The sequence below is a fragment of the Emydura macquarii genome, unplaced genomic scaffold (assembly GCF_026122565.2).
Source record: "Emydura macquarii macquarii isolate MOO-44397 ecotype Brisbane River unplaced genomic scaffold, CSIRO-AGI_Emac_v2 contig_1253, whole genome shotgun sequence".
NCBI classification, from domain to species: Eukaryota; Metazoa; Chordata; order Testudines; family Chelidae; genus Emydura; species Emydura macquarii.
Window position 1 is genome coordinate 17,706,588 of NW_027131390.1, and position 24,095 is coordinate 17,730,682.

Here is a 24,095-nt window from a genome sequence, read left to right on the forward strand (position 1 = left end):
GTGAAAAAGCTTTCTTCCTTCTCTGCATGGGTAACGTCATACTATTCCATGCGTGACGTAGAGTCCTCAAGGGTGACGTAACCATTCAACCAGCCAATCACAGTTGGGAAGGCTGGGAAGGTGACGTATGCGACCTTAGCAACAGGCCCCGTCCGAACGAGCCAATTAGAAAATCGATGGGGGTGGTAGGCACCCAATGGGACTCGAGGAGGGAAGAAGGCGGTAGGCCGCTAGTCGTTGTCTCCCTCATCTTCCCTTTGACAAGATGGCGGCGGCGCTGGCGATGGCGGCACTAAGGGCTTTGTGTGCCTTCGGCGCCTGAGCTCGGTTCCGGCCTGGTTGGGAGTACCGAGCAGCGGCGACATGACCGCGGAGCCCATGAGGTATGGGTCTAAGCACGCTCCCGCCAGGGCTTGCGGAGAGGCGGCTAGGGACCCTGTAGTTACTTTCATCCCACCCGTGGGGTAGAGGCGGCAGCGCCGCTCCCCTCTGCGGGGCCGGTACCGCAGGAGGATGGAGGGGATCAGCAGAGGAGGCCGCGGGGCTGAGGATGGGATTGCGGGCGAGAAGCCGAGGGCGGGACCGGCAGGAAGGCGGTGAAATGTGGTCTGGCTGCGCCCGGGACTTAACCCGGCTTGGCTGAGGGGGACGGGCCCGCGGGCACTTATACTTCTCTCGCCGTCTGCTTCGGACAGTGCTGCGCTCCGAGCCCCGGCTCGGCCGGGGTAGGTGCACGGCCTGGCCCTGGTCGCTCTGCCAGACCCACCGCAAGGCGGAGGGGGGGCCGGCCCCCGCTCCGCAGACTGCGCTCTGAAGGGTTGAGGCAGTCAGTAATGCTCGTCCCCATCCTTCCTGGTGCCTGGGGAGAGCCGGAGCGGGGCCTGGCTTGGCTGAGCAGGTTGAGGGGCGGTGGCTTCTCCGGCCCCCCCTCCGGGGTCCCCACTCCTGGATAGAGTTTTGCGTCAGCCAGTGTCTTGGTTCCATAATGGTTCTGCCTCCCCCTCCCGGGTGTTTATCCCAGTGTCTCCTGCCCCAGGAGAGCTGAGATTCACACAAGGTGTTCACCCTAAGCATCTTCTGTGATAAGGCAGAGTTTTCTCTAGCTTGTTGACTGGAAATGTTCTCTCCTCCCTCCCAGCAGGGGAGGCTTCTTGCAGATCTTGCTTTCTAGGATCTACTCTTGTCTGCTGTGTAAAATTCCTTACTTTACGGAATGCAGTAAATTATGCAGCAAATTGTGCCATGCCCTGCCACAAGTCAGCTTCAGGGCTGACAAACAGGTGTTATGTTTTAGCGTTAATACACATGATCTTGTGTGCCTTTATAACATACAGACGTTTCAGGGCAATATGACCAAGGAACACAGTCCATCAACTGCACAGCACTCTGAATGCTTAAAATGCTATATGAATAATAAACAAATGATTGTGAGTTAACCTTCATGAATGTTAACTAGCCTTGTCCAAAAAATCAAAACAAAATTTGCAGGAAAAGTAGCATCACATAAACTTGTATTATGATACTTAGGTAAAGATTCTTAAGCAATCATAGTTCTTTACATGGACTTTTTTTCTCTGTAGCCCTAAACTCTTTGATGTCTTTACAGTGGGTTGCACATTAACAGTACAGCATCCTGTTAGTGAAGTTTGGGTTGGATTACATTTCTATTTTTTTATTTTGTTTTTCAGTCAAAACAGAAGAGGGGCTGATTTTTTCCCCTTTGCTTTCCCTTGTTTGAGTAGTTGTTTGTAATCTGCCATAAACTCACAGTAGGGGTTCTGCCAGTATTCAAAGGGGTGGCAATTTTCTTCCCTCATGTGTTCCCTGCCCTGAAAGCCTTCTGATTTCTTATTTAGATGTGCTTGAAGGCCTCTAGGCATCTTAACAAATATATTAACAGAATTAACATAAAGCAGGTTGACCAAATTCATGAGCAGAAAATACAACAAACAAGCCCTCCCTAACATAAAATAGGGTGGCCTTAAATAGATACACCATCACAGGTGTATGTACGTTTTTATCATTTTAAATTCATTGATTTATTATTTTACAGAAGGAGCGATCTCCTCAGACCCCTGTCTTCACCCCAGACATCCTCCATGACCCTTTGGAGATCATGACCTGAAGTTTGGGAAACACTGGTGTGAAAAGTCAATATGAGACTATAAAACAGAAGGAGTGTAGTGATTGGAACAAATTACTTCTTATAGTATTTACATGAATAATAGCAACACACTGGTTTCAGAGGGTGATTTGGTATGGGAGAGGATAACAAACTTGAAGTTATGTTTTTGGAGGAAAAAATTAGTCATGGAATTGTTCTATGCTGGTAGTATGGGGCAACAGGGTAAAAGACTGATAACTTTGGAATGTACTTAGAAATATTTATGATAGTCAAACCATACTAAAGATACTTTGAGTACAAAATATCCACTACTGGGCTTCTTTCAAATTAGATTATTGCTGCATTACACAACATGCATAGTCATTCTACAACATCACTCATTCAGAATAAATGGATGCAGGTTACATTAAGAAAATAAAATGTGAACAGGGTTCCCACCAAGGATTTTGGGCATAGCTATCAAAATATGGCACTGTACAAGGCAAATATTGAATGTATTAACTTAAAAGCTAAAGCAAACTTGTCAGTTCTATTGTTCTCTTAAGGACTATGAACTATGCATTATTCATCTGTAGCATCATTACGGCTGCATTGAAAAACGCCACTTTATTCGTCAGAAGGCAAGTGAATTTTCTACATAGGTGTTGTATGAAGTCCCCTCTTAACTGCAGAAGAAACATTTTTCAAACTCCCTTTCAAAGTTTTCTGTCTTCATATTTCTTTGAGTTCCTCACAGTCCACTCAAACTTCGCAGACGTTCTGATGATATCTTGGACATAGGCCACTTCTGAATGTTTAACATTAAACATCAAGTTAGTTATTCTCCTTATTTGTCATAACCTTAGTTCCTCCAAGATTAGCAGCAGAACTGCTCAGCTACTTTCATTCTAAACACTGGAAACCTGGCTCCCAAAATAATGATACAAAAATGTCTATTTTTAACAAAATTTCATTTTTCTCTGGGTTTCTAATCCGTTCTATCCCAGACTTGCTAGCTGTTCTCTGTACATACCTCCCTGATGAACCAGAAAAGCTTGCTGTGCAGTAGTAGGCACTCAGGTGGGCTGTGGGATGATATCAGGAGGTGACCACAGATGCAGGAGTCAGGCAGAGAGAATGGGGCTTGTGGGAGAGAATGGAGTTAAGCAGGGATGATTAAAGGGAGAGTCACCTGGTATTTCTGTGCCAAGGTATTAGTACAAAGAGCTACCCCCAAACTTCTGCTCTCTTCTCCACTTGGTTCAGGTCAGCTCAAGCCCAACTTTTTTATCATGTTCACTGCTTACTTCCCATTGGGCCCTACAACCTCATGCCTTACACACAGCTCTACTCACTCATAGAACAAAGGCTGCAGGTTGTTCAAGATGAAATATATCTGAGCTGTGGATTATGGAAAGCAGGTAGTTCAAGTTGAGAAGGGGAGTTAAGTGGATCAGAGCTGGGAACTGAATGACTTAACTGCTTATTTTCTTGCTTTAGAGTTTAGAACAGGTGTCAAACATATGGCCCATAGGCCGGATCCAGCCCAACTGATGTATTTATGTAGCCTACATAACATTCAGATTGTGTAGAATACCAGTTTTCACTGTAGACTAGTGTAGAATAAGTGTGTGTTAGTCTTTCCTGAAAAAACAGTATGAAACCTGTATCTCTGTGCCTGGATTTCTTAGAAAAAACAGTATCTTTATTAAAAGTGTATTTTGTATGCGGCAAAGTGCAGGTACAAATGCATATAGTCCATGACAAATCATGTCACTTAGTTGGAACATTGGATGTAACTCTAGTAATCATTAAAGCCTGAGGGTACTGCTGAGCCTCACCTCAGTTCCGGCTGACTGGTGATTTGGAAAGATGAACTGGTTCATGAATAGGACAGTGGCAAGTTGTTCCAAGGATGGCTCAAAAAGAAAATACAGAAATATATAATAGCAAATACGATGTGGTGTTTAACATTTATTTGAAACCACGGTTTGTAGTGTGCTCTGATGTTCCAGCTGCAGAGTATATGGAGCCTTCAAAGTTCTTGCAACATTTAGAGAGGAGACAGCTGTCACTGAAAGATAAACCTATGGATTTTTTTTCAGAGAAAGCCTGAAGCCTTGAAAAATCAACAAGACTTGACTACTCAGACTAACACTTGATTTACTCAGACTAGCAATGTCAACACCAGTGCCCTTCAGGCCACATACTTGGTGTGTCTGCAAATTACACAGTAGTGTAAGTGGTATATTATTGTTTCAGAATTTTTTAGGGTCAGAAACACCTACCAGATTGAAAGGTTATTTTTCAAATAACACTGTTTCATACCATGTTTGTGACATGGGAGAGGATATATGAGAGAAACTGCTGTCATAACTTTGGAAAAGCCTCTAGCTGGCAGTTCAACTTGGTGAGTCAAAAGAAGTCTGAAGATGTGTCTTTGGGATGTTCTCTGACCTGAAGGGTTGTCTGATATCCCTGGTGCTACACAACTAGTACGTGTAAATTTCTGATGATTCAGTTGGAGACTTGGTCTTCTGTAACGTACAACAGTAGAATGCTATTCAAGACATTTCAAGAAGTATTCAGACTTCCACATTTAGTAGAAGCTGTGTATGCATAGTGTGAAGGTGGTGACAGGTAAGAGTAGTGTACTAGTCCACTGATCTGGAAGATCACATCAAAAGCATCCCTGCCTCACTCACTGTTTCATAAACTGCTAAACTCTTGATAAGAAGATGACTGAAAATCTGTGCCAGAACATAGATGAATTCAGAACTTTTGCATTGCTCTAACTACCAACGATTCTTTCAGACTGAACAGTTGTGAGACTTTTCCTCCTCTCTTACAGATGGGGAAAAAGATGTAGCAACAGGTGAAACATTAACTTGTTTGTTTTAAATATAAGCAGAAATGGAGATTTCCCATAATGATCAGCAATCTCCCCTTGCTGACACTCTAAATAATTCATATGGGTGGCATGTTTAGTTTACCTTGGTGACATCTTTGAGCACCTGAACCCACTGAGCACTTATTTCAGGGCAGAATATGAATGCTTCTGTCCATGCAAACATCCTTTAGAAAATTTGGTCTTCCCAAGTGCAAAGAAAACCTGGACTCATATTTATCTTCTTTGAGGGAACTTAGGAGGCTTTCAGACTATCAAGTACTCATAACTCACCTTTATAGGGAACGAAAGACTCATTTTATGAGACTTTTTTTTTTTTTTTCCTACTGTCCCATAGTTGTGGAAAGAAGTTTATCACTATTGTCTTTAATTATCCTTGGTGGTGGTGATGCTGACTGAGCCATTGCAAAACAAATTAACAGACCTCTCTTGGGCCAAAATCCACAACTGACTTTTCTCTAGACAGAAATTCTATAGACTGGTCTATCTTCTGAAGGAATCGCCAGCCATCTTTAGTTGCAGAAGCCATGGAAGTTCTAATCTCCCCTTCATCCCTTATTTCCATAAATCAAGCTTCTTTTCAGCAGTGATGATTTTTAAAAAAAAAATCACAATTGACAGTCTATTGAAAGAGGTGCTTCTCTACTTAAGAGATGCAGAGAAAGTAGAAGTCAGGAAGAATGGTTGTAGCTGAGAGTATGTGTGAAAGAATTGCACAACATCACCAAAGCGGGTTCAGATGGATAAAGGTACACTAACTATAAGAACATAACTTTCTACATCCAGAATTTGTTTAAGTCCATTTAGCTTCTTTGCTTCCTTTTAACAGGATTAATCTGTTTCTGAGTATTGAGAAAAATTACAAGTCCTTAAATGTTTATTCTTCTACTCAGAAAACAAACCTTAGTCATGTATGTATTAGTGAAGTGATAACTAAAACTCAGGAATGTACAGCTGAGAGAAAGGGGCCATATATTTTGTCAACGATGAATTGGTTGCCACCTTTGTAGAAATGGGCAATGCTGGAGCACCGAAGGAGGACAGGAGAACAATATGGAGTAGTAGTTCAGAAATACATCTAAACGAATTACAAATAACTATCTTGACAAAGATGTTGATAGGATAAGCTTGCAGTCTTGTCTGGGGAACATCTTCAGAAAATTTGAATAGGAAGAAGTCTTCAAAATTGTACCTGATTTGCCTTTGTTTTATCATTAATTTTTGTTTTTTCCCAGAACACTAATTTTTGAAATATTGTTTGAAAATTGAAACTCTTCAGAGGAAGCAGTATGTATGTTGCTAGGTTCAGTGCAAATGTGTATTAAAGACCAAAATAGATGGGGGGGGAATTATGGTGGTCAATGTGTATTATCCAAACTCAGAATGAAGTGAAGACTTGAGCCTGGGTAAGATTATGGAAAAAAAATATTATGTGGACCAAAGATGCTTCTGTTTATACAGTTTTTATTGCTTGTTTACTATCAGTAGTTGCACATGGAAAAAAAACATAGAGCTACCAAGAAAATTGAGCAGGAATGAAAAGTTGGGTAGTAAACTCTGGAGCAAAAATAGAGCAAACCAAGACAAAGGATATCTTAAGAACTGGTGTGTCCATGTTGCAGGCAGAAATGAAATACAGGCCAACCTTTAGACTTGAATGTGAGGAAATACTAATCTGGGAACCTTTGCCAGACGTATTTGGGTGTTGCTAATCCATGACAAAGATATTTGGCAACATAGAGAGGGCTTCATTCAAAATAAGGTAGTGATGCAGTATCATTGAAAGTTTGTTGAAAACGGTTCAGAGGAAAAAACAAAATAATAAAAGCAATTCCTGTATTAAAACAGTGAAGTATTTGTCTGTCATTGGATGTAAGCCTTCTTTCTGTACATCTAAAACTTTTTTGCATAAAAATCACTATTGCCTGTCTGTTCCTCTTTGGTTTTTGATGCCAAACTTTAGCTTCGATTATGCTTTTGTTGGGGGAATCTAGCATTACCATATAGCAGTGTTTCTCAACCTTTTTGTGCTGGTGACCCCCTTTGGACTTGTTGGAGTGCATGACCACCCTTCCCTATCAATCTTGGAGGGAGGCCACGGCCCCTCATGCCACGTACCTGTAAAAAGCAATCTGTATTGGGGAATTAATCTTCTCTGGAGTTCAGGCCTTTGGGCAGGATGGAACACCAGCAAACAGTTTAGAGGTTCAGGCCCTTCCGGCAGGGCACAGTTATATAAGCACTCTTTCACCAGATGTCCTGGCTCAGGCAGATGTCAGACAAACACAGGCCTTTTGGCTAAGGTAGGAGAGGCTGCAACTGCCGAATGGGGTTGGCAGCAGGAGGACCCAGGACCACCCTACTTCACCGGATCCCAGCCCAGGGTCCTAACAGTGGCAGAAGGTTCTACCACTGGGTTAGTGGGGATCCCACCAAAACACACTGACCAACTCTCTGGCCACACAATCAGACTAGTGTCTGGTATCACTGGGCTACTTCCTACACTCCCTTCATGGTATACCTGCATCTCAGGGTCATCCTACATCTCCCCAGGGAATGTTGCCAGCGGCAGTCCCAGCAGCTCTTCCGTCCTGGTCGGCTGGCAGCTCTGGTGATCCTGGTGAGTCCTCAGCGCCATAGGGGTTCTCTTCAGGCTTCTGCTCTAGCAGTGGGCAGGAAGCATCTGTCTCCCTCGGTGACTCCAGCGTACAGCCCAACTGAGCTGTAGAACCGCCTCTTATACTTCCTGTCCCACTCCTGTGCTTCTGGTGGGGTGAGCATGGTTGTCTTGGCTCCACCTACCAGGGGGGCAGGTGATGGTTTGTTCACAAATCCTGGTGGGAGGCCATTCCCCCTCACTTCAGGACTTAAAAAAAATGTGACCCCCCCCCCCTGAAAAAATTGTGACCCCTTACTTTAAGCTCAGGTCTTTGGGCTTAAGCCCCCTGCGGCTTGGGGCTTCAGCCCAGTGTGGGGCTGACATGTAAATTAGCTTTACAAGGTCCCCTGTGGTGTTGGACCCCAGACAGGTGCCTTATTTCCTGCCTCCTAACACCTGCCCTGCTTGTGATCCACCCAAACCCCTCCAGTGACCCTTCCCTGAGGATCGCAACACTCAGGTTGAGAAACATTGCCAGATAGTATTTTTTCCTGTCAAAGCTCTGTGTATGCTTAATGTTCCTACACTTGTTCTCCAGTACCCGTCTTTTTATTCTCAAGCTTATCCTAAGTAGTCTTCTTAGTATCAACTTCTAACTTGGTTATTTGAAAAGAGAAATATTTAACCTTTTAGTGGAACAGTGCAACCTTCAGGAAAACCCATGCTGCTGTCAGTTTGGATTCCATATCAATAAAATTAAATTGTCTAATCTTTCTTTTGTTCACCTGTTCTCCATTTCCCTTTTATGAGCAGATAGTGTCTCTAGAGAGTCTTTCGTGGAGTTTGCTTTCCTGACTCGATAAACTCTAAGGGCATTTCATTCATGTCCCCAAGTGTCTTAAAGTTTCCTAGGTATCCTTTGATTAAACCCCTGTGATTATAAAGTCAATTCTTACCAAAATAAGAAATTAATCAAGTAACGAGTTAATGAAATCTAAGTGTACTACTTCAGGATATAATGCAGTAGTATGGGACATGATGCCTGCATTGTCTCTCTCTCTTTTTTTTTTTTTTAATCAGCACTCTGATAGTCTGCTATTGAGGACATCCATGGTTTGAATTTTCAAGTTGCTACCATACTAATCTTAATTTAAATTGACCTGGAAATTGAGTCACAGTTGTAAGCAAAGACTGACTTGAAATTGCAATTAGCATCTAAATTTGAAATCATTTACAAAAATATTCATAAGTTTTAGCCAGTAGTTTGAGCTGCCACATAACTGCTGCCCTAGTTGAAAACTGTTAATTTAAATTTTCAAAGCTTATTAACAGCCACAAAGAAGATAACTTACATGTTTTTACTACTATATCTTTATAAAACGTACGTTTTATGTTACAGGATGGTTTGATTATTTTACAGTGTATTTTGGACTACTGTGTGTATACTGTATGATGTGTTAAGTACTTAGTACAATGCAGATTTGTTCATTTCTGCTCTGACTGGATATCTGTAAATTAGTAAAATACTTAATTGTATATATTATAAACTTCACCCCTTTCAACTTCTCTTCCACATTCTTGAGCCATTTTTGACGTGTACATCTGTCAGACCACAGTCTTGACACACATTTGGGGGAGTACTCTGTAGTGTCTGCCCTTTTGATGGGGACCTCTGAATTGGGGTAAGGTTCCAGACACCTTTCCTTCTGGGTGTAGCTTCTCTTCAGGATTATCTATGTGAAGGTTCTGGAACAACTGTCTAAAAGTAATGGTCTCAAAAAACCAAGATTTATAAAGATTAGAGAGAGAATAACATTTTAAAAGCAAAAACTGTATGCATAAAGTCCAGTTTGAAACTGCAAACCTTAACTAGGTAGCCTCACTATAGTTTTACTTACAGTGAATTAAGAATACTTTCAGTTTTTTAGAAGTACCTGCCTGCTATCCTTTAGATCAGGGAATAATTTGGAGACATAACCCCAGGTCTCTCTCACTTTTCCTTTCTTCCCTTCCTTTCATTTTGGCTATAACTTTCAGATTCCTTGCTATGGCCAGCTTATCATACCAGGCACACATCGGTTATTTACATAAATGTTTTATCTGTGGAGGTCATCACTGTCCTTTATAAAATAACAATTGTATTTTTTAAAGTCATTCATTCTAATGTCCACTGGTCTTGTCTAAACTGATTTGAGGGGTTTTATTTTATTTACTTTGCCTTTCTTTTTCATATATTTATTGGAAGGTGTATTCCTGCCATTATAGATTTTTCAGCCCTCATTTGCATCTCCACTATCCCCTGTGTAATAGCCTTAACCAAAGGTGCTAACTTTGAAATTAGTTAATTTTCAGACCCTTAAAGAAATAGTTATATTTCTCTTAGTCATTCCATCTTATCAGAATTTCAACTGTAGATGAAATACTAATTCACAGATGCAAAATTCATCACTTTGTAATTGACTTTATCATTATATTGACATTTTTGGAAATGAACATACTTAAATGTTGTAAGTAGTTATACTGGACAGACGTTGGTCATTATTGACATAGGCTTCATGTGCATCAATCATTTTTGAGGTGAAAAAAGTCCCTCTGGTTACCAGTCCAGCTCCTCAGAATTTTAATTGTGTGAAATTGCAGTGTTGTTGTATCTATGTTGGTCCCAGGATATGAAAGAGACAAGGTGGGTGAGGTAGTATCTTTTATTGGACCAACTTCTGTTGATGAAAGAGACAAAACTTTGAGCTACAAAGAGCTCTTCTTCAGGTCAAAGATATTAATGTCATCCACCTTATTTCTGTTATGTGAAATGGCCGTTATAGAAGATGGCAGAATAAAGTGAATTAGTTCCCTTGTTTAAAACAACTTACCCAACATCTAGCTGCAATTAAAAAAAAAATTGGCATAGATTTTAGAATCAGTAAAGGGCTACTTAAATTGTAGCCATGGAATACTTGTTAGGCTGCAAGATGCCATTTTACCTTTCAGAATGGAAAGTGATCATGATGAACATTTTACAGTAGCCTAGAAAAAATAGTGAAAATCTTGTGTACTTTAAGTAAATATTTAATAATAAAAAAGCTACAACTGACTAAAGAATCTGCAGATGTGAGCTAGTGCTCTGATAAAGTAAACTAATGGAGAACAGAAACATTGCTTTCAAAATGATGTTCTTGTAAGATTTTTAACTTAACTATGGTTTCTACACCATTGTCTGTCAGGAACCCTTCAAAATTCAATATGTTATATGCTTGGTTAAGCTAAAAAGAGTGGGGTTCCAAAGAGGAATGTGGAAGTAGTAAAAAGTAAGGGTATGTGGAAGTATTAGTAAAAAGGAAGGGTAAATAGAAATTTACAGTTACAATACTGTTCCAGTTGCTGAGACTAATTAATTAGTTAATAATACCTGTATTTTGAAGATATGTGAGGAAATTAATTATAAATAATACATTTTGGAAGATCACAAATTAATAATAGTTTGTGGTTTTTTAAAGCACTTCCGATCTAAGGTTCTCAAAGCTTTTAGAGTACATCTAGATTAGGACTTTTAAAAAAATTATTTATTTTAGTCTAGATATATCCTAAATGTCTGTAAGGCACTTTAACTAATATGTTTTAAAATCCTAATGTATTTTAACTTTCCCTTTCTATGTTAAGGTTTTAAAACATGTTAATTGACATTTAAAAAAAAAAGTTTTATTCTATTCTCGACTACCTTTATAGAATTAAGATTTAACTCCACTGTGATGGCCAAGGAGTACTAATATCTCCATTTTATAGATGAGGAAATTGAAGCATAATTGTAACTAGCTTGCTCTAGGTAATCAAGTTCACTGCAGAACCAAGAATGAGTAGAACCTAGAACTCCTGGCCCTCAATTTTGTGTTAATCAGCCTGAATATTTGGAAGAAATTGTGAAACAGCCTCCTGGTGGTGGTGGTGAGACAACTCTTTTTTTGGGCTATTTAATACAAGTCTGAAGTTACTAGCAAATATACTGTAGGGAACAATGTTACGCGGCAAAGGAATAGACTGTAGCATGTAATGGTTCTATTCTATTTCTGATTTCTGTGAGGTTTCCCCCTTTCCCTGCTTATTAAGGCCCATTCAGTGTTGGAATGATTCTGTATCATGCTTCCAAATATAGTTTTCAATAAATTAATTGTCAATAAACTGGGCCTAAAATTTGATTTTTAATCCTGATACATTCTGATAGTTTATAAAGGTATTTTTCATATTTGAATTGAGAATTGTCATTCACTGTATACAGATACCTGATACATGATTGAATTAAAGCATTGTCTGTAATATAAAGTTCCTTCATAACAAATTGCATTTAACTGTGACAGGTTAATTTATCTCTAAAAAGGTATTCCGTAAATGCAGGATTATTTTAATGGTACATAAAGAATAATCAAGTGGAAAAGGAATTTGGGGAACTTCTTGTATCAGTCTGTAAAAGTAAAATTTTATTTCAGCTTGAAATCTTCCCACTGAAAGTAGCCAGAATTAATCCAACATCAGCTGGTATGCTTCACTAATGAGGGATGGTAGGAGTGAATTATGCTGTTTTAATTACAAAAATCCAAACCGCACCATTTTTTGTGCTTCTGAATTTCTGTACCTTCTTTGATGAGTGCAGTGTTGTTGTAACCACGTCTGTCCCAGGCTGCAACAACATTGCATACAACAATGGAAGATACCAAATTTTGCCATCTGAAAGAGAAACTCCACACACAAGTTGGCCCAACAAAAGATATTACTTCACCTACCTTGTCTCTCTTCTTTGTTGAGAGCATTTATGTAAGTTATAATAAAGCTTCCTTAAGATTTTAATCAAAATACAATTCACATGCCACTTTCATTGTGTTTTCTTTTATCTTTAAGAACTTTTATGTATGCTTGACTTGCTTTAATACTAAATTATCAGGACTCCAAGTGAATTTTTACATAAAAATGTAGTTGTGTTGGATCTTTAAGTTTACATTACTTTGTCAGACCAACTGGATAGTGGCTACAGATTTCTTTATGCAGTTGTATGCTGAGATGGTTGCCAAACCTTTTCTGCACAACTCTTAAGAAAATAAAACTTTAAATATATTTTGATTTATAACTCATAAGAATAAAGTATATAGGTAGAGCTGATGCTTTTTAGTTTTAAACAGGTAATGTATGGTTACATTATGCTCCTTAAAGTGTGGTTATACCTTTCAACCATGCCTGTTTATCCACAAGCCCTGAGTTTCAAGGTTGACAGGATTGGAGAGATGTGTTCTAGGATCCGAGAGCAAGGCTTTCTGACAGGTTGAGGAACAGCTTCTCAAGAGGTGTCTTAAAAGTGGAATAGTCAGCTTGTGGCCTTGGAACTGCAGGTACTACTTCTGTTTTCTGTAAGTGGTAGGTGTGACCTGTCCGTGCCTAGGATAGCCACCTGAAAATGCCAAGGTCAGGGCAGGCTGTGAAAGGAGAGCAGATTCTCCCAACACTTGGTGGGTGAAACTGAAGTCAGACTTCCCAACCAGCCACAAACAGTGCTTTTGATTCCCCACGCTAGTTAGCAAGAAGCCAAAATAAAGATATTCACAGCCCCCTTTACTGCATTTCAATCTCCGGCTCCTAATCAGCCACTAGGTCCAGTAAAGAGACCGGTGATTTAAACTTTATGCACTTTACCAAAAAGATTTCTCCTGACCCCAAAGGGTCAGCCATAGTACCAGATCAATTTAAGTTTAGATCTTACCCAAAATACCACGCTGCCAGCCAGTCCTTTAGTAACTGAAACTAAAGGTTTATTATAAAAAGAAAGAAACAAACTATAAGAGAAATGTTAAATGATTAAAGCAATCAGATACATACAAATGATTTGAAAGTCCATATACATCAGGTTTCTAGAAGAATTGTGGAGTTTGCAGCTTGTATAGTCCCTCTGGTATACATCCAGTACCTGGATGGGTCTCAGTTCTTTGTTTCACAGCTTCAGTGGTTGAGTTGATCCAGAGGTAGGTGATGACTGAAAGACAGACTAAAGACAAAATGGATCCCGGGCAGCTGCCTTTTATGACCTTTGGTCTGTGCCATGCTGCGTGTAGAATTTTGCAGGAACCAAAATGGAGTCCAGAGTCACATGAGTAAGTCCTGGTGACTCATCAGGTATATCACACTGGGCCCCTTGTACCTGTAAATTTCTTAATGGGCCATTAAGCAGGTTACTGTTCTGCAGCCATCTTGTCTGGGGTGTGTCCCAGACAGCACAATTTGAAATACAGATATCTCAAACATATCCATAACTTCCATTACACATATAACACATGAACATAAACATCATCATCTTACTTAGCACATTATAGCCTTTCTAACAGTACCTGATGTGGCATATCTCATATGAATTATGATTCTGACATACTGATGTCAAGCAATTCAATAAATGCCCCGCCCCCGCACTCCCTCCCGCAATCCAGCCAGCGTGACAGTAGCATGCTATCTTTATTGACTGCTTTCTCACTCCCTAGAGAGACTTACGGCTTGTCTTCATGAGGCTGTTCCATCAGCACCACAGCCATCGATGCAGTAGCATCGATTGAGTGGGTCTGGTGATGACAAGCTCTATCGATTGCTGAGTGCTTTTCCATTGACTTTGGTACTCCACTGGAACGATATGTGTAAACTATGTCAATGAGAGTGCGTCTCCTGTCAACATAACGTAGTGAAGACAGTGCGGCTACTTTATGCAATGTGTGTTGACTTCAGTTATGTTACTTCTGTAACATAACGTGCGTACCTTGCATCAACGGAATCGCTTACTGAAGACAAGCCCTTATAGGATTTAGTAGAGGAAACTGCTGAGGACAGCAAGTTGCTGGAGTGAGAAGAAACTGGCTTATGCTATTGGCTTCTGAGTTGTGTATGGTAACATTAATAGAATGGCTTTTCATGTGAACATTTATTTTCTGTTAAAGGGGCAGTCATCTTGAAAATCATATTTTCAGTAGATAAATATTTATAAACACCTCATATGACTAGCAGATATTAGTAACATTGTTTTGTTTACTTGACAGCACTTTGTATATAGTCAATTTCACTATTGATGGTCCATTTCACTAGCATGATGACATCTCTCATACACTGTTCTGGGGAGAGTCACCTGTGCGTTTTTTCAGTAGCAACATTAGCTAAAGTAGAAATTCAGAAGGCAGCAGGTAGATTTGTGTGCAGGTTTGTGGGCCTCAGTTCATTTGAGTGTTCTTGTATCTACCCAAAAGACCCTCCAAGCTATAAATAGGGGAGTAGAAAACCCTTATTTTTCTTAAGAAATTAAAAAAATTACTATTTAAAGCGTGCACTATCAGAAAATTGAATGACCTGAAAATATTAAAAAAACACAAGTTGGATGTGTCCCCAAACTTTTTACCCCACATCCTCCCTTATTCCTGTCCACGCCCCTATCTGTGTCTGGGAATGGGGCCACGGTCGGGGGCTGTGGCTGGCAGCGGGGCGCCCCCAAAAGTTTCTCCATATCCCCCTAGGGAGATGCACCCCACAGTTTGAAGACCTCTACTTTAATGGCTGTGTTGAGGGGTTAGATTACATAGGGGTTAGGCTAGTTGATTATATATGATCTTTCAATTACTGTACCGACAGCTGGAAAAAAGCATATGAGATCAGCAAAGCTTTAGGAGATTGGAGAAAAATCTAGAAATCTTTTTAAATAGGCAGTGCTAATAAGGTAATTGGTGAATTTGAACTTTGTCTTATTCATAAGAAAACTTGTGTATGTGGGAGAGAAATGACCAATGGCTCCTGTTCTGTAAAACTGGCTAATTTAAAATTCTGTTGGCAATAGCATAAATAAACTAATTCACATAAAGATGTCAGGCAATCATCTGATCCTACACAATTGTCTTTTGACAAGATACACATGTTGCTGGTTCTTTTATGAGATACTCAGGAAGCTTTGTGTGATGTAAGCTTTTTGTGAGTAAGTTAAAATAATGTCTGATTCCATTCATCTTTACAATTTTTTTCTTTACTTTTTGTAGAGAAACTCCTAACAATTGCTTTTTGGGTTATGTATCTATCCACAGAGAGACTAATACTTTTGTAATAAAATGATTCCCTCATATTTTGTCATTTTTAGCTATTATTTAAGGAAGCTCATATTTAAGCACAAAGCTAAAAAATTGTACAAATTATACATTTTAGCAATCTTCTTTCTTTTAAATTTCTCTAAATAGCAATGCGCTTTTCTTGGCTTTTGTAAATCTTTCATTTTTTTTAATGACATGAAATACAGCTTTTACAATGTGACATACTTTATTGTTTACTTTTTACAATGTAGTCTAAATGCTTATATATTTCAGTGCTAAATCTGTACTTATAATTTTTTTGAACAAGCAGCATTCATTTCAAGCTTGCATTATATTTTAATGAGTAAAGTAGCATGAGATAGTGAGAATAATTTCAGGTGACACTTCTGTGTTTTATCAGCAAAAGCAAGTTGAATACCTTGGTGCAGAAGCTTCATGACTTTTTGGCTCACTCATCCGAAGAATCTGAGGACGCAAACTCGCCTCCAAGACTGTCTATGAGCAAAAGTACAGGTAAAAAAAATTATATTTTTCCTCTTTTAAATGTACACACGTGTGGCTCTTATTCACCATCTTGGGATGTAGTGCAATAAAAATACATTCTGATGTAACTGATATGCAATATTGTTCTTGCTGTTTCCTTCTAAAGTGGGGATATCTGGATACAGTATACAGTAGATTCTTGGTATAAATTGCTTTTCATTTATGAATATAACTTTTTTGTATGTTAAAACACTATAAAAACAACATCCCATTATTTTTTTCCCCAGTCTTCTGTTTCATGGAAGTTAAACTATCTGTGTCCTTGGGGTGGGGGGATGTTTGTGTGTTCCTCCAGGCACTTTTTGTTCACATTTCTCATGGTTCCTTGTATTAACACTGTGTAATAGACATATCTTGTTTTTCTGTTGAAGTTAAGATCTTTTGACCCTCACAATATTGAACAGAGTTTGGGGGAGTTGCTTTCATGTTTATTCACAGACTGTTTCCACAATTAAGTCAGAAACCACTGAAAACAAAAGGGCTCTTCTAAAGTAAATGATCAGGTTTCTTCTAGAAAAAAATCATCTTTAAAATTCTAATAGATTAAGTACTGGATTTAAAAAAAAAAAACTTCATTTTGACTACTGTCAAAATAATGGAAGCTTTTAAAATAAACATATGAGTAAAGTATAATCTAATGTATAGTAGGAGTCTGGATTTGTTATAGACAGGATTTTGCAGACTCCAACTTTCCTAAAACACTTTTCATACAAATAAACTTAAAAACTGTTATGAAGTGACTGTGTGAGCAAACGTGGGATTGTGTTAGCTAAGGTACACATTTTCTACAATTTTCAGACAGTTCCACGGGCTCTCTATACCTTTTCTCTTATACTTCTCAGATCAGTTAGTGAAATAAGACTAGTCATTTTCACTTCATAGTCACTTCAGCTTTTTTGTTCTCCTGATGTAACAGGATGCAACTGTGTTTTGCATTTCTAATGTTGCTTAGGAATGTCTGAAATAAAAATATTTATAAGAAAAAAGTAAGTGTTCTGTCAGATACTCAGCATTGATTTCAATGGAGCTAAGACAATTCACATCAATTGAAGATCTACCCCTTTATATTCATATTGGGTTATGTAGAATTTCTATTAGTCACAGACTTCTCTTGTACTTGATAATATCCCTTTGATTTAACTGGAGTTCTGCTTAAAATTTCATCTTACGTATAGCATTTCAGACAGTGTTGTCCCCTTATTACTGCATTGTAGTATGAACACTGACTTAGTTTCTATTTGTTGCCTCCGTACTTTATTTCAGGGCATCTTTGCCAAAACCAAATTGTGATATGGACAGACAGATAAAATTCTTCTGGGGAGGATACTGTTTGCAGCACTTCTTTCCCAGTCTTGTGTAGTTACAAATGTGACTGGTTCTTGTCCATGAAATAGAGAATTACAGTACACCAGGGATACCCTGATTGTTTAGTCCTTTTGACAAATTTCAAGGATGTGTGTATGATATCACACATATATAGATTATATATAATTCTGAAAAACTACTGCCCCCTTGTGCTGTATGCATTATGATATTCTTTAATCATGTGGTTACATGCTATTTTTCCATAAGACCTCTACCTCATTCAGTGCACAGGACAGCCCTACTCTGGGGAAGGATTGGGCAATACAGGAGATTGTTGTCTTTAAAGACCGCATTCTCATTTGTTGCAGAAGTTGAAAGGTGTGTAGTGAATGAAGCAGAGGATTGCAGGAAGAGAAAGGAGGGTCTCATGGTCTTCATTGTTGACCTGGAAAACTGGATTTTGTCCCTGCCTCTGCCACAGAGTTCCTTTGTGATGCTAAACAAGTCTCTTAAACCAAACCTTTGAGTTGCTCACTAATTGTGTATTCCTCATTTTCTGAGTGTCCAGCTTGATATCCTGGGGTCTGATTAGCAGAAGTGCTGAACACTCAGAATTGAAATTGAAGACAATGGGAGCTGTCCTTTGAACATAAAAATGCTTTAATGCTAATTATTCTGAAAAATCAGGTCCTAGGATTTTCAAATTGGGCACCCAAAAATTAGTGGATGCTTCTGACCATAATCTCTTTGCCTCAGTTCCCCATCTGTAAAAGTGGGATAATATCACTCCCTCAGCTCAAAGGAGTTTTGAGAAGTCAAATTAATTTTTTTCTTGAAGCACTCATCTACTATAGTGATGAGCACCATAGAAAAGCCCATGTGGAAATAATTTTGTTTTCATAACAGGATTCAGTGTGCAGTAAATTGAACAGTGAGGAAAAAACAAAATATTGAATAGCCGCTCATTAATCACAGTTCATTTGGTGCATTAAATGAGACTGCGATCCGAAAAATATTATGTGATCATGTGGTTTAACACTATATCATAATGCATATACACATGGAGGCTGAATGAAGGTTGTTTGGACAACCTGAATCCTGGCACTTCCTACATTTTGTGTGCCTGATTATACAACCTTAATAGTCTTTTAAAATAGTTGGTGTGTCTAACTTCCTCAGATTTTTTTAAAGAAGAACTTCTGCTTTTTCAGTTTGCTGTCGTGTGGCATCATGACACCCACATGCGTGGAATCTTTTAGATACACTAAATACAGACTTCTGCCACTTAAACTAGTGGAGTAACTGATAGCAGTAGTAGGTTGTTATCCTCTATGTGGATCAGCACTTGAGGGACATCAGACACACATTTAACCAGTGAGTTTCACAGATATTTGCCGACAGAAGACTCAAGTGGTGAGACTCAGGAATCTGCCATTCCAGGTTCTGGAGGGGAGTGTTCTCTAGTGGTCACAGCCCCTTCTTCCCATTTCCTCCAAACTTGACTCCCTTCTGCCTCACCCTGTCCAAGACGTTCTAGTCCTCCCCCCATGGCTCCTTGCCTCATCCTAGTATCCTTACCTACCCAGTCCCAGACTCTACTCAAGCTTCTTGTTCAGTATTTTTGCCCAGCAAGTTCTAATCTCCCTCTCCAGGCTTACTGTCAGAGTCCCAATCTCTGATTTCCTCACTCTCTCATCCCCTTCCCACATCTAGTCAGTCTCCCTGCCCAGCCAGTCCTGGTTTCTCTCCCTTTTGGGCTCCTTGCCCACTCTCTCCTACCTACTCCTACATCTCATTGCATTCTCCTTGTCCAGCCAGCCCCAGTCTACCCCTTCCCCACCTCAACTCCTAGCCTTCTTGCCCAGCCAGTCTGTCTCCTCCCAGCTTCCTGCCCCAGCCTCTTCCCCTCCAACTCCATCACTGTTGTTCCCCTACACCTCCTCAATCCTGGTCTCACCAGACTTCAAGTGCCAATATACACTTTCCTTTCTGCCTAGTCTGGCTTTTGTCTCCTGTGTATTTGAATTGGATGGCTTCCTCCTCCACACTGTCCTGCCAGGATTTTTTTTAAAGGGGGTGGAGGTGTCATTGAGAGCACAGGAAAGACAGGCTTTACTGAACATGTGCAAACTGAAATTTTTACAATTTAACCTAACTTAGCTCCCCATTAAAATTTGCCTAAGAGGCACATCCTTGACACAAATGTCACCCCTCAGCCAAATTTCAATTCATAGTTGTCACAATTTTGGCATGAATGTACCTGTATGCCCCTCCCTTGGTCCTTCGAGGGCACCCCTTAAGGTTTCCAGAACTGCCTTTCTTAGGTGGAAGCCAATATCTCTTCCTCTTGATGAGGGTTTTAAGGCTGTAGAACTCCCTTCACTCTGATATCCCTAGTAAGCCAGTCTGCCCAAAGGCGGGCACCTGTGTTTTGCTTTCTCTCCGAAGGCTGTGAACAGCATATTGCTATCTGTTACAAGTTACCACAAAGCTTTCTAAGCAAGCACATTTATTTTTTAAAGTAAAAAGCATTATAGAGAAAACATTAAAAAAGTTCCTATAGACATGCTAAAAGCTTACCATAGGTCACCCATCAATCTTATAGGACCCTAGTAGGCCAAAGTCTTTCCATTCTTTCCACAAGGGTTGGGGTTTGCTTGGACAGACGGGCTTATCTCTTTGCTGGATCAGAAAGACGACTGAGTCAGTTTAAATGCAGCCTTTTAAAGCCAAAAGTCCTTTCTTGGTTTTCCTAGTTTCTGGAAACCCAGTTTGAACCTGCATATGCAAATGCCCCAGTGGGTGGTACCTGTCAAGTACAATATGAGTGATTCACCTTAATCACCCCACACTGAAGGAACCGTGGTAATCCACCCCCATGGACTAAAACGCAGTCCATATAATTCAAAATTACACTAGCAGGGGGTGCAGAACAGATGGTAATAAATCCTGGACCAATAACATGTATTAAGATTTAATATCCCATAACCCACAAGGCTAAAAATAGGCGAGCTGTATAACTGGAGGAGAATCCACAATATCAAATGAGACACACCACTTATTTTTAGTTGCGGTAACTAGGTCCTTGATACAGCAATCCTTAAAATCATTATTAAGTACACAGGTTTCAGGAATGTATTGGTTGTTACTGCTTTTCCTGTGAAGCATGTATAGTTGCACTCTGGTTACTCTAGTATGATTTCTTTACTGGTGGAAAAAAGTTGAAAAATAGTAGCAATAACATTTTAAAAAATTCTAAATAAAGTTTTCTGTTAATTATTTGGCATATATGCAATAAATGATGTAATTGTATTATGCAAAGGTTTTATTGTGATGATTTACAAAACTCACTCATTATCCCCACTGACTAATTACCCATTTAGTAATGTTTAATCATGCTGATAAAATGTTTATACCAAACCATCATGTATAATTTAAGGAGTTCTTAGTGATTTCTACCATTGAGTGAATTACACTTTTTTTTCCCTCTACAGGTAAAAGTAGTGGGCCTGAAAATAGTCCAACTCCAATGGAAAACAGGGAAGAGGTAGGAATAAAGTATATGGTGCATCTGATTTACAGTAATGCTGGTAATGCAAAATGGCTGGTATAGAAGATATTGATTACATTTGAATTTAAATCTGTAGCAGATTACACTACCATGTCTGCTGTGAAAAGTTGATGTGAAAGTTGATTAGGGAACTTTTTTCCCTAAAGGTTGAAAAACCACATAAAAACCCACAATATAACCTTTTAAATCCACATGAATGACATTCATTATGACTTTGCTTACTAGCTTGCTATCACAACTTAAAAATAAGGATAAAGATAATACATCACAGTGCACTTTTTGTTTTGACATTAGTATTTTTCCTAGGGTTCTTCATAATGCATGAGTAAATATATATTTTGTGGAAATTATTACACTGTACTAGCATGATGCTTCTAACCACTACTAAATCTTTGCTAAGAAGTGGGGGAGCTGCTGCAATTTTGTGAATGTGAATTATCAGGGTTGAGGACTAGCAAATTGCATATCAGTAAGTTATATCCCTTTTCATGAAGGTATATTTATTTTTTTAAAAGGATTGAGAGAGATGCAGAGTATTGCATATGCATAAGCAGAATTGTCCTAAATAATATGTGTTTCAAAATTTTCAATAAAACATTAGCAGATCTACCACTGCTATGTTTGATTAATTTCTGTATTATTTTTAGAAGCAGTTTGGGTGACACTTCTTTTAGTTAAGGTTTGGCTTCACTGCAGAGTTAACCCCGGGCTCTTACACTGATATTTCCCCTAATCTGGTTTCTGGCTGCATACCAAAGTCTCTCCCCTGAGTGTGGTGGTGCTTTACACTAAAATTAGCTGGTCTGTCCTGATGTATAAGCTAAAACACAAATGCTGTTAACATTTGGGCTGGTAACCTGCCCTCTTGACAATTTGAACATAGATGAAACCACTTGAGAACTGATAGCCCTTCATTGCCTCCCCACAATTCCCTCCCATGTGCTGAGAAGGACAAACAAATTCTCCCACTATTCATTAGGAAAGAATCATAGAGTGGGTGAGTTTACTGTAGCACTAAAAACTATGGAATATGACCCCAGAAGTCCTACCTAGTGCTTCCTGAGTTAGTACAGCACCAGTGTGGATGCAGTTGAATGGACACACTTGAGTATAACTTTGCAATGTGGCCTCTTGTCTATTAGCTAGGCCAACCCAGGTGTTCCCACCTTCACCTGAGTTAACTCAGCAGTAAAGACATATCTTTATGGTTTGGGAGCACACTGAATCACCCTCAGGTGACCCAGGAAAATTGATGAATTTGATACGCTGTTGAGTGAGCCACTCCTAGTCCTTAGCCTGGAAAATTGTAAAGTGTGAGCCTTAATGGTTAAGGATGGGGGATGGGGATTTGGGATGGGGAATTGCAGGGAAAAAAAAGCTTGTGCAGGAGTCCTCTATTTTTTTTAATACAGCCTCAATTTCCTGCAAATTCGATACTTAAGGAATATGGTGTATGATTCTCTGAATCCCTCAAATCACAATAAGATGCCTTTATAGTTTCTGATGTGTATGCATGCTGAGGTTCAAAGTATGTATTAATTTTAAGAGATCTTAAGCCAAGTAGTAACTTACAAACTAAAAAGTCTCATAATCGAACTCAGCTAATGACTGTATATTTACAAGCACAACTGTCATTTTTATTTTGCTGGCCTTGACAAGTGAAATGTAGTATTAACAAGAAATGGGATATGATTGATTTAAACTGAGGTAAAAATTGACTTCTGAGTTGCTGCTGTATACCTAAGAATTCAAGAAATTTTATTTTTGTTGATGTATGTTCTGGTCATATACTAACATGTTTGTGACTTCAAATTTTTCCTTGTTTTTAGGGCAATAGCTCTTCAGAAAGATCCAAATCTTTAGGATCATCACGTTCAAAGAGGTTAGTTTGAAAAGGAAAATGTGAATAATACTATTTGTAACTAGGTGCTTTCCGAACTTGGTCTATAGAGATAATCCATGCGGGGCCAGATTACCATACAGTGTAGATTGGCATAGCAGGCAGATTTACATCAATTGAGGACCTGGCCCACTGTGTCATGTCCAGATTTACCCCCTTCCTGGAGTATGGCTTTATTAACAAAGGAAACAAGATACCACAAAGACTATCTCAAGGCTCATCAAGTGTAAGTGCTCATGGGGTTCCTCCTTCAGGACTACTCATCCCACACCCAGGATTTTCTTTCCCTGGAAAAGTCATTTCCTTGTATTCAAGTGGGGTAATGAGTTTGCTTGTCTTAGTGAGTCAGTAGTACCCACTTTACTCTTTACCAATAGAATCAATATCTGGTAATAGTATTGGGTGTTTCAGGTAAACACTGCCAATCTAATCCACTTCAATTTATTAATTTTTTTTTGGCTCTCTTTCAAGTAGTAGTGCATTAAGGTAATTGCTTATTAGTTTGTGCCTAAAGAAAACACATTTGCTGTGTGGCCAAAAATAACTGCATTTTAGCAATCTTACACTGATCACATTTCTTCTTCTCTTTTTGCTGTCATTTGGTAAACCTTATGGTTCTGTCCTTCACATCTTTTTGAAATATGTAAAATAAAATAACATAATCTTTTCTATGAGGGGATTAAAAAAAAACCCACCCATGCATCTTTAAGAACAAAATTCCTCTTCTGGTGTTTACTATTGTCATTCTCGCCCACTCTATTTCTCTCTGCTTCCTCATCTGTTGCAGTTTAAATGAGATAAACAATAGAGATCAAAATTACAAGGTTCCTGACCCAAGGAGATTTTGTTTGTTTGTAAAGCACCATATACACCCATATTGCTATAAAATATTTATCACAAATGTGGATTTTTTTCTGTTTATATAGGAAACCTACAGTTGTAACAAAATATGTTGGATCAGAAGATGAACAAACCTTAACTGAAACTGTAAATGAAGATGTATCAAATGAAAACTCAGAAAATGATGTTGATATGAAAAGCTTACCTAAAGGTAGTTCATGCATTTTCTGTGTGTCTGAAT

At 39.1% G+C, this 24,095-nt stretch overlaps 1 protein-coding gene across 4 annotated transcripts in view; it reads left to right on the top strand.

Moving 5' to 3' along the window:
• Positions 1 to 203: 203 nt before the first annotated feature.
• Positions 204 to 24,095, top strand: part of ATRX (ATRX chromatin remodeler) — a 148,174-nt gene continuing 124,282 nt past the window's right edge. Inside the window, exons 1-5 of one of the 4 annotated variants that reach the window (XM_067548252.1) lie at positions 204 to 383; positions 16,096 to 16,208; positions 21,038 to 21,090; positions 22,944 to 22,996; positions 23,941 to 24,065. In XM_067548252.1, coding sequence (XP_067404353.1) covers positions 364 to 383; positions 16,096 to 16,208; positions 21,038 to 21,090; positions 22,944 to 22,996; positions 23,941 to 24,065 — 364 coding nt within the window. In that variant the 5' untranslated portion in view covers positions 204 to 363. The remainder of the gene's footprint in view (positions 384 to 16,095; positions 16,209 to 21,037; positions 21,091 to 22,943; positions 22,997 to 23,940; positions 24,066 to 24,095) is intronic. The other 3 variants (XM_067548253.1, XM_067548254.1, XM_067548255.1) reach the window with 3 other exon arrangements.